Below are 10,743 nucleotides of genomic sequence, written 5' to 3'. Positions count from 1 at the left end.
GTAACCACCCTAGCACTTAGTACACTGTCTGACGTAGAGTAAGCATTTAATTAATACCATGAAAAAAAAAAAGAAAGGTTATGACCAAAATTACCCTATCAGACAACTGTTAAGTATTTTTCCTGTTGGAAATCTCAAAGCAGTGAAGTAAGGCTACATCTAAAAGCTCTTTTTGCAAAATAGGATCCCTATTCTTCGCTCCTGATGGGCAGTTCTACTTTGCATCTGGGTGTGTTTTAAATATTCTTAATGAGGTTTATCTATAGTGTCACCAATAGTTTGGAGAGCCAATCACATGACCAGCTGGTAATTAGAGTTTCAGTTTTGAATTTGTCCTTTAAAGGACGCGCACACCCTCTAATGCCTCTTGGTCATTATGAACACACAAGGAAAACAAATAAAATCTAACCAACTGGATCTCTCTCCTGGAATTCAAAGCATTCTCTGCTCGCAGTTTCCTGAAGATTTTAATTGCGGTGGAACAGAAACATGTGAGGGGCAAATTTTAAGGTAAGTCTCCTTGTTCCTTAAAAAGTGCTGAATTAGGAAGAGGCTTGGGCTAGACGCCTTTATTACCGCTTTATCTCCCAAGGCCCATGTGTAGTACCAAAGGTTACTTATCTTGGTCTACATGGACTCTGACCTCATCAGCAAACCAAAATAGGGCGAAAGGACAATTTCTTTAGGGACACTTCGCTCCTGAGTTTTGGAAGGGGCAATTTTCTTGTTCATCGACGGATTCATTCATTCGATCTTATTTATTGAGCACTTACTGTGTGCCTCATCAGCAAACCAGAATAGGACGACAGGACAATTTCTTTAGGGACACCTCGCTCCTGAGGTTTGGAAGGGGCAATTTTCTTGTTCATCGATGGATTCATTCATTCGATCTTATTTATTGAGCACTTACTGTGTGCAGAGCACTGTCCTGAGCGCATGGGAAAGTCCGATAACACAATAGACACAGCTCCTGCCCAGACTAGCTCTTGTTGAGCGGCTGCTGGACCGACCCCAAGATAGGATGGTGCTTTCTGAGACATCCTGCCCTGCACATAATAGTCCTTTTTGTAGGCAATTATGTCCATAACTAATTTATTATGTCCCTAGTTTATTTATATTAATGCCCCTCCCCTCTAGACTGTGAGCTCGTTGTGGGCAGGGAATGTGTCTACCAACTCGTTCGCTCAATTGTATATATTTTCATTACCCAATTTATTTTGTTAATGAGATGTACATCACCTTGATTCTATTTATTGCTATTGTTTTAATGAGATGTTCATCCCCTTGATTCCATTTATTGCTTTTGTTTTTGTCTGTCTCCCCCGATTAGACTGTAAGCCCATCAGTGGGCAGGGACTGTCTCTATCTGTGGCCGATTTGTACATTCAAAGCGCTTAGTACAGTGCTCTGCACATAGTAAGCGCTCAATAAACACTATTGAATGAATGAATGACTTTTCATTCAATAGTATTTATTCAATAGTATTTATTGAGCGCTTACTATGTGCAGAGCACTGTACTAAGCGCTTGGAATGAACAAGTCGGCAACAGATAGAGACAGTCCCTGCCGTTTGACGGGCTTACGGTCTAATCGGGGGAGACGGACAGACGAGAATAATTGTATTGTGCTCTCCCAGGCGCTTCATACAGTGCTCTGCACACAGTAAGCGCTCAAAAAATTCAATTGATTGATTCCAAGTGTGGCCCAGGTAAAACTTGGGGTTGTGCTTCCAGTCCAATTCGGGGAATTGCATTCTGCTTACTCAATTAGGTACATATGAGTTGCTTTATCAGATTAGTCAGTTGCTTCTGGTGTCTTGCCAATACTGTAATTCCCCCTCGTTTTGGGCCGAAAAAAATTATTCATTCCCCCCTCTGAAAAATTGAGTGAAGTATTAACGAGTCCGGGTGGTTCCCGTGTACAAGGAAAAGGAGCCCTCTCTTTGGAGAGAAACGTTGCCCAGATCACATCAGTTGTTTCAGAATCTTTGGGGGTAGGAAGTATTTCACCGTGCAAATATTAAATAGTATTAAGTTACAGTCAAGTAGACTGAAATGCTTGGAAACCCCAAATTTAGCCATCTTCTGCAGTCTATAGGAGAGTGTTTGTAAGCTCAATGTAGCCAGGGAACGTGTCTGTTTATTATTGTATTGTACTCTCCCAGGTGTTTAGTACAGTGCTCTGCACATAGGAAGCGCTCAATAAATACGAATGAATGAATGAACCTGCTTAACATATATCTTCCCCACAGTTCAGAACATTGCTTGGCACATAGTAAGCACTTAACAAGTACTATTACTATTATTATCAATAATAAGCACATAGTACAGTGCTCTGCACACAGCAAGTACTCAGTAGCAATGATCAATCATCCTGAAATATTTCCAAGTTCCATGATTTGTACTCAGTGTACAGGAAAAGAATTAAGGAAAACTGGGATTGGGGCATGGAATATTTAATAAAAAACCCCAGCAGGACATGTACTGTTCTCGCTCAGGCAATCAGTACAGTGCTCTGCATACAGTAAGCACTCAATACATACTCTTGATCGATTGAGTCAAAGCTCTTCAAAATCTTCCAAGGCTTCGCCAGGAGACCTTGGGTGAGTTATTTATTAAAGAGCATTTCACCTCAATGCAGTAAAGAAAGGAAGTAGGTTGAGGTTAGCAACTAAACACCCCCCCCCCATTGCTAGTTGATTTAAATACAATATTGAGAGGAAAGAGTTTGTTCATTTTGATTTAACCGGGTTCCCATGGAGGACAATACAATTAGAAAGAGGGTAGGGGGGAACTGCCCCGGAGGAATCATTTTGTTGGGGAAGCAGCGTGGCGCAGTGGAAAGAGCACGGGCTTCGGAGTCAGGGCTCATGAGTTCGAATCCCACTCTGCCACTTGTCGGCTGTGTGACTGTGGGCAAGTCACTTAACTTCTCTGTGCCTCAGTTCCCTCATCTGTAAAATGGGGATTAAGACTGTGAGCCCCACGTGGGACAACCTGATTCCCCTGTGTTTACCCCAGAGCTTAGAACAGTGCTCTGCACATAGTAAGCGCTTAACAAATACCAACATTATTATTTTGTTATCAACTTTCCAAATCATTTAGTTGGGGGGGTGGGGCTTAGTTATTAATCCATCATTGAGGGTGTTGATTCAATGCTTGGTGTATCTCATCTGGGTAATTAGGGAGAGCCAAAGCACTCACCATTTGTGTCAAAGGCAGTAGGGTCTGAAAAAGAGGTAGCAGAGGGAAGAGAGAAAGATGTGACCTTGTGGGGGAAAGGGGCTTTTCCTTCCACACACTTCTCCCCTCTTCCCCCCATCCTTCTCTCCCCCATCCTTCTCTTCTCCATTCTCCTCCTCTCCTCCATTCTCCTCCTGCTCTCCCCATTCTCCTCCTGCTCTCCCCATCCTCCTCTCCCTCTTTCCTCCTCCTCTCCCCATTCTTCTCCTTTCCTTCCATCCTCCTCCTCTCCCCATCCTTCTCTCCCTCTATCCTCCTCCTCTCCCCATTCTCCTCCTTTCCTTCCATGTTCCTCCTCCCCCCATTCTCCTTCTGCTCTTCCCATTCTCCTCCTGCTCCCCCCATCATCCTCTCCCTCCATCTTCCTCTCCCTCCAACCTCTTCCTCTTTCCCATCCTCCTCTTCCTCTCCCCATCCTCTTCCTCTCCCTCCTCCTCCTCCTCTCCCCATCTTCCTCCTCCCCCCATCCTCCTCCTCCCCCCATCCTCCTCCTTTCCCTCCATCTGTCTCCTCTCCCTCCATCCTCCTCCTTTCCCTCCATCCTCCTCCTCTCCCTTCCCTCATCCTCTTCCTTCCCCATCTTCCTCCTCTCCTTCCCCCCACAGTGTGGTGGAAAAACTCCAAGCCCAGAAATTGGCCAGGAAGAAACTGGGGCAGATGGATCAGAACCTCCAGAAAGCTGTAAGAGACCCCAACCCGGTCGATCATCAAAAGGGATGGTGGGCTCCTGGGGCTAAGCACTTCTCGTTGGATTTTGGTGTGGACTTTACATCCCCGGGAACCTAATCCTCTTCAGTGTCCCTGAGAGAGACACCCCCGCTTTTCTTCATCGACCCAATTCCCCATTCATCAGGTGGGGAGGACAAGAGGGACTCATTCCTGGGGCGGGAGGACAAGAAGGGATGTCTCCGGGTGGGCCGGCCGGGGGATGCCGTGAAATCTCCAGTGACCCAAGACCGTTTGCTCCGGAGCGGGGCATTGTAAGTAACTCAATCCATGAGTGGTTGGGAAGCAACGTGGCCTAGTGTTTAGAACTTGGGCCTGGGAGTCAGAAGGATCTGGATTCTAATACCTGCTCTGCCACTTGTCCGCTGCTCTGTAACTACAACTGAAGGAAGGAATGAAAGGCTACACAGCCGACGATATCCAAGAACCTAATCTCGTCCTGGTGATTCCGACGACCCGTTTTTTCTCCTTAGGTTCTCTCGGCCGAGGGAAATGAGCCTTATCTGTATTATTCCAACGCCAAGGGCTCGTTTGGAAGCCTGACTTTTGAATTTACCACCTTCCAGCCTCTACCCTTCCACCAGCGCCTCAGAAAAGAACATAAACGTTAGGACATTTTCCGTTCCATCTCTCCCGCTCGAGCCTCTCTCCGGTGGAAACCGAGTCGAAAATCCAGCCTACGTCAAAGACCCTCCACCCCGATCGTCTTCTCCCTCGCTTGCGGTGAAGGACAGTCCGAGTCACCATGACCCTTTCCAAACCAAATTTTATTTTGCTGGTGTTGGGCATGATCATCTACGTAGCTGATTTGGGAGTGGACTTCTGGGTGACCATCCGTTATTTCCAGAACGGACAGTTGGTCCACGGCTTCCTAACGATGGGCTTCGTGCTGTTGGCATCTCTGGTCGTGCAGTGTTTCAGTTACACGTGGTTCGAGGATGACGGAGATCCGGGCAAACCTCCGTGTTCTCTCTTCCTCCATTGCCTGCAGTGTGGGATCTTTACCAGGTGGGTATGAGCTCTTGGTCGCAGCAGCTGCTTAAAAAAAAGGAAAAAAAGAAAACAAAAGCCCACGTCGCTCTCGGGCACTTCGTTCGTGCTGCTGGAGCACTTATGTCCAGATCTGTAATTTTATTTGTATTGATGTCTGCCTCCCCCACTCTAGATGGTGAGCTTGTTGTGGGCAGGGGATGTCCCTATTTACTGTTGTATTGAACTTTCCCAGGCGCTTAGGACAGTGCTCTGCATGCAGTAAGTGCTCAATAAAAACGATGGAATGAATGAATGAACTCCTTCCAAGAGGTGAAAGAACCTGAAGTGCCAGTTTTTATGATTTGAGCTACCAGGGGTGGCCTTTGGTTGGCACAGGGGTTAAATAAGTGCTTAAATAATAATAAATAAATGCTTAGTAAGGGTTAAGTGATTAGTAAGCGCTTCACATATCCTGCAATTATTATCATTAGTGATAAATTATTCGTCTCAGGCTTCCGATATCCACTCAGCTCAATTCATTGCTGGTGGAAGTTTTTTTATATAAAAAAAGGTATTTCAGTCAGTCAAATGTATTTATTAATAATAATAATAATAATTGTGGTATTTGTTAAGCGCTTACTATATACCAAGCATTTTTTTAAGCAATGGGGTAGATACAATCAGGTTGGACAGAGCCCCTGCCTCACATGGAGCTCACAGACTTAATCCCCGTTTCACAGATGAGGTAACTGAGGGAGAGAGAAGTGAAGTGACTTGCCCAAGATCACAAAGCAGATATGTGGCGGAGCTGGGATTGGAACCCGCACCCTCTGACTCCCAGGCCTGGGCTCTTTCCACTGGGCCATGCTGCTTCTACAGAAGTTTCCATGTTCACCCGGGGAACACTCTTTCTTCAGTGGGAGGCACTTTGTAAGTTTAAAAGGCAGAATATTTGCCCCAATGATCGCGCTTTTTGTTTTGTTTTTGGTGGACTGAAAATGCTCTTACAAGCACGCTGCTCGTCTCAACCGTATTTAGCGAACTGCGCATCTGCTCTATTGTTGCATTAGAATTTTCACTCTGGAGGATCAATACTGAACTTAAAAAATCAAAAAAGGACAGGAAAATGCTGACAGAAGTCACAGGTGTCTGCCCAAGCCGGTATCTGTTTTATGGTTTTTCTTTTCTTTTCTTTTTTTTTTTTTTTGGCCATACCGGACTTTGAACGAAAAGGCTCGTGATATCTGAAGTCTGAATGAATTTCTGAGGTTGTTGTGAAAAACAAGTGGATCAGAAAGGGACGAGGCCGTCCCAGCCTGTCTTTTGTTGTTAGTTTATTTAGCCGCGCGTGCCTTTCATCCAACGCTGCATCTCCCACGCCGGGGGTAGAGTTACAGAGTTCAAGGAAAACATGAAAGTAAGCAGATGAGGTCCAGGTGCGAAGGGGAATATTGACGGCGTGTCTCGTCCAGATGTTTGCGGAGGATGGAAGTTCACCTCTCTGGGATTGAAAGCTGGAAATCTCCGTGGGCTTCTCATTAAGAAGAAGCAGCGCTAAGAAGAAGCAGAGAAGCAACGTGGCTCATTGGAAAGAGCCCGGGCTTAGGAGTCAGAGGTCATGGGTTCGAATCCCGGCTCCGCCACCTGTCAGCTGGGTGACGTTGGGGAAGTCGCTTCACTTCTCGGTGCCTCAGTTACCTCGTCTGTCAAATGGGGATGGAGACTGTGAGCCCCCCGTGGGACAACCTGATCACCTTGTATCCCCCCCAGCGCTTAGAACAGTGCTCGGCACATAGTAAGCGCTTAACAAATACCAACGTGATTGTTAACCCCACGTCACAGACCTGAGTTCACCTTCCCTTCCAAAGAGGATCGAGGGGCGTTTGGAAGTTAGGCATGGGATTCGGGAAAGATGGAGAGAGAGGATTTGGATGGGTGGTGGTTTGGAGGAAGTCCTCAGTCCTCAACGCATTTTTTTGGGATGGTATTTGTTAAGCGCTCACTATGTGCCGGGCACTGTACTAAGCACTGGGGTAGGTACAGCTGTTCACATTGGACATACTCCATCATCCCACGTGGGGCTCACAGTCTTAATTCCCATTTTCCAGATGAGGGAACTGAGGCCCTCAACGCCTTTTGTTTTTTTTTGGTGGGATTTGTTAAGCGCTCACTATGTGCCAGGCACTGTACTAAGCCTTGAATTAGGTTCGGCTGATCATATTGGACACACTCCATCATCCCACGTGGGGCTCACAGTCTTAATTCCCATTTTCCAGATGAGGGAAGGGAAGCGGCCAACCAGCAGACGAGTGGCAGAGCCGGGATGAGCACCCCGGTCCTTCTCGCTCCCCGGCCCCGGGCTCTACCCACCGGGCCGCCCTGCTTTCTCACGCCGCCGCTGTGTGCTTCGCAGGTATTATATCGCTCTGAGAACGGGACACAAGGTGGTCTTCGGCAAACAGAAGGACGACACGCAGGTCGGGGTTCAGGCGGTGACCGATCTGAGCATGCTCCGACTGTTCGAGGCGTACGTGGAGGGGTTACCCCAGCTCGTTCTGCAGGCCTACATCTTGATGGAGAGTCCAGCGGTCAGCTTCAGTCAGTGTAAGTCCGTCTCAGATCCCCCTGAGGATGATTCAGGGGCCGGGGAGGAGGGAGGGAAGGGAGGGAGGGATGGGAGGGAAGAATCAATCGATCGATCGATCGATCAGTGGTACTTATAAGCTCGCTGCGGGCAGGGAATGCGTCCGTTTATTGCTCTATTGTCCTCTCCCAATCGCTCAGTCCAGTGCTCCGCACAGAGAAAGCCCTCAGTAAATCCATTCGTTCATTCAATCGTTTTTATTGAGCGCTTACCGTGTGCAGAGCGCTGGACTGAGCAGTTGGGAGAGGGCAGTATGAGAAGTACAGCATTTGAGTTCAAGGTGAAAAGCAGCGTGGTCTAGTGGATAGAGCCCAGCCTGGGAGTCAGAAGGATCTGACTTCTAATTCTGCGTCTACCGCTTGTCTGCTGTGTGACCTTGGGCAAGTCACTTCGCTTCTCCGGGCCTCAGTTCCCTCATCTGTGAAATGGGGATGAAGACTGTGAGCCCCACGTGGGACAGGGACTGTGTCCAACTCAAGACCATAATACTATACTGTGATATATTATACTCGATACCTATAACGGTAGAGACCTGTATTCATATTAAACGTAATATAGCTAATGGTATTTGTCATTTCTTGATAAATGATATTGCTCCTATAACAGTTATTTATTATCTAAAACTATTAGATAGTTTTTATACGATTAAATAGATTTAAAACGATTAGACTGTAAGCCCGTCCAGGGGCAGGGACTGTCTCTATCTGTTACCGATTTGTACGTTCCAAGCGCTTAGTACAGCGCTCTGCACATAGTAAGCGCTCAATAAATACTATTGAATGAATCTAAAAGAGTTGGTGGACATGTTCTGTGCCCACAGTGAACTTACAGTCTGGAGGAGGAGAGAGATGATTATAGAATGATAATTATAATTTATTCATCACAGTGAATCATTGTTCATAATGGCGATTATTCTCATTATTCTACTCCGGCCTGCCACGCACTCGCCTTTTTCTTTTCTCTCTTTAGACGCCTCGGTGACCATCTCCTGCTGCGCGGTGTCCCTGACGACCGTGGATTACCAGATCTACCTGAGGAAATCGCTGCCCCATAAAGAGAAGCTGGCGGGGCTGCGGCCGAAGCTGACCCTGCTGCTCTACAAGCTGCTGACCCTGACCTCCTGGGCCCTGAGCATCGCCCTCCTGGCCCTGGCCAACCTCTGGGCAGTGCCGATCGCGCTGGGCTCCCTCTGGATCCTCGGCCTCGCCTGGGCGTGGAGGCAGAGCACGGATTTCTGCCACTCTCCGAGGATGGAAGTCCTCTACAGGGCCGTGGTCGGCTTCATCCTCGTCTTCACCTTCCTGAACGTCAAGGGGGAGAGGACCCGGTGGGCCATGACGGGCTACTACGTGACCCGCGTGCTGGCCACGGCCGGGATCCTGTTCTGGTTCTGGCTGGGCGGCCCGGTGCCGGGTCAGTGGCACTTTTTCGGGGGCGTCACCTTGGCCGTGATCCTGACGCTCTGCTTGGGCTTGGTCTTCCTCGTCGTCTACTACGGCTCTTTTCACCCCAACAGATTCCCGGAAAGGAACGGAGGGGACGAGGTGGACGGGATCGGCCCAGAAAGAGAGCCCGGCATGAGATACCGCTTGATGCTGTAGCCCCCCAAATCCCCGCTGGACCTCTCCCGGTCTCCCCTTGCCCACATTCATTCAATCCTATTTATTGAGCGCTTACTGCGTGCAGAGGACTGGACTAAGCGCTTGGGAGCGGACAATACAGCAATTAAGAGACACATTCCCTGCCTTCAAGAAGCTTACGGTCTAGAGGCGGGGAGACAGACGTCAATACAGATAAATAAATGATATTTAATCGCGTTTATTGAGCGCTTACTGCGTGCAGAGCACTGGACTAAGCGCTTGGGAGCGGACAATACGACAATAAACAGACACATTCCCGGCCTTCAAGAAGCTTACAGTCTAGAGGCGGGGAGACAGATGTCAATACAAATAAATAAATGATATTTAATCGCATTTACTGAGTGCTTACTGCGTGAGGAGCACTGGACTAAGTGCTTGAGAGGGACAATACAGCAATTAAGAGACACATTCCCTGCCTTCAAGAAGCTTACGGTCTAGAGGCGGGGAGACAGACGTCAATACAGATAAATAAATGATATTTAATCGCGTTTATTGAGCGCTTACTGCGTGCAGAGCACTGGACTAAGCGCTTGGGAACGGACAATATAACAATAAACAGACACATTCCCGGCCTTCAAGAAGCTTACAGTCCAGAGGCGGGGAGACAGATGTCAATACAAATAAATAAATATTTAATCGCGTTTATTGAGTGCTTACTGTGTGCAGAGCACTGGACTAAGCACTTGGGAGAGGACAATACAACAATAAACAGACACATTCCCTGCCTTCAAGAAGCTTACAGCCTGGAGACGGGGAGACGGACACCGATATATATATATTTACACGACTTACGGAAATGGGTATGAGTGGTGCGGGCCTGGGTCGGGGGTTGAATAAAGGGAACAAGTCAGGGTGACGCAGAAGGGAGTGGGAGAAGGGGAGAGGAGGGCTTAATCGGGGAAGGCCTCTTGGAGGAGGCGGGCCTTCGATAAGGTTTGGAAGCAGGGGAGGGTCGTTGTGGGATTTGAGGAGGGAGGGCGTGCCAGGGCAGAGGCAGGATGCGGGCGAGAGGTCGGCGGCGAGATAGAAGAGACGGAGGCCCGGCAGAAAGGTTGGCATTAGAGGAGCGAAGTGCGTGGGCTGGGTTGGAGGAGGACAGGAGCCGGGTGAGGTCGGAGGGGGCAAGGTGATTGAGGGCTTTGAAGCCAACGGTGAGGAGTTTTTCACTGCTGCAGAAGTGGGTGGGCAACAACTGGAGTGTTCTGAGGAGCGGGGAAACACGTCCTGAATGTTTTGGGGGAAAAATGATCCGGGTGGCAGAGTGAAGTATGGACTAGAGTGGGAAGAGAGAGGAGGCCGGGAGGTCAGAGAGGAGGCCGAGGCAGGAATCCAGGCGGGATAGGGTCACCGACTGTATTAACGTGGGAGCAGTTCGGGTGGAGAGGAAAGGGAGGACTGCTTCAACCTTGTGCCTCTCTGGACCTCTATTCCCCTCCTCCATAAGTGTGAGCGTCACTGAGAGACATTAATAATAATGATGATGACATCTGTTAAGCGCTTACTATGTGCAGAGCACCGT

At 48.3% G+C, this 10,743-nt stretch overlaps 1 protein-coding gene across 2 annotated transcripts; it reads left to right on the top strand.

Annotated features, from left to right (window-relative positions):
* The first annotated feature begins 335 nt into the window (after positions 1 to 335).
* On the top strand, positions 336 to 9,293 carry XKR9 (XK related 9). Of its 2 annotated transcripts, XM_001520081.4 has the most exons (4): positions 336 to 510; positions 4,442 to 4,976; positions 7,354 to 7,544; positions 8,554 to 9,293. In XM_001520081.4, exons 2-4 carry the CDS (start codon positions 4,714 to 4,716, stop codon positions 9,183 to 9,185), a joined length of 1,086 nt encoding a protein of 361 aa, XP_001520131.1. In that variant the 5' UTR covers positions 336 to 510; positions 4,442 to 4,713; the 3' UTR covers positions 9,186 to 9,293. The 2 variants fall into 2 exon arrangements, with proteins under 2 accessions (XP_001520131.1, XP_007664000.1); XM_007665810.3 differs by lacking the exon at positions 4,442 to 4,976 and having other exon boundaries at positions 343 to 510.
* Positions 9,294 to 10,743: the final 1,450 nt, after the last annotated feature.

The sequence above is a fragment of the Ornithorhynchus anatinus genome, chromosome 7, assembly GCF_004115215.2.
Source record: "Ornithorhynchus anatinus isolate Pmale09 chromosome 7, mOrnAna1.pri.v4, whole genome shotgun sequence".
In the NCBI taxonomy this organism is placed as follows: domain Eukaryota; kingdom Metazoa; phylum Chordata; class Mammalia; order Monotremata; family Ornithorhynchidae; genus Ornithorhynchus; species Ornithorhynchus anatinus.
The sequence above is the reverse complement of the archived record's forward strand: the minus strand, read 5'-3'. Positions and strand labels throughout refer to the sequence as shown.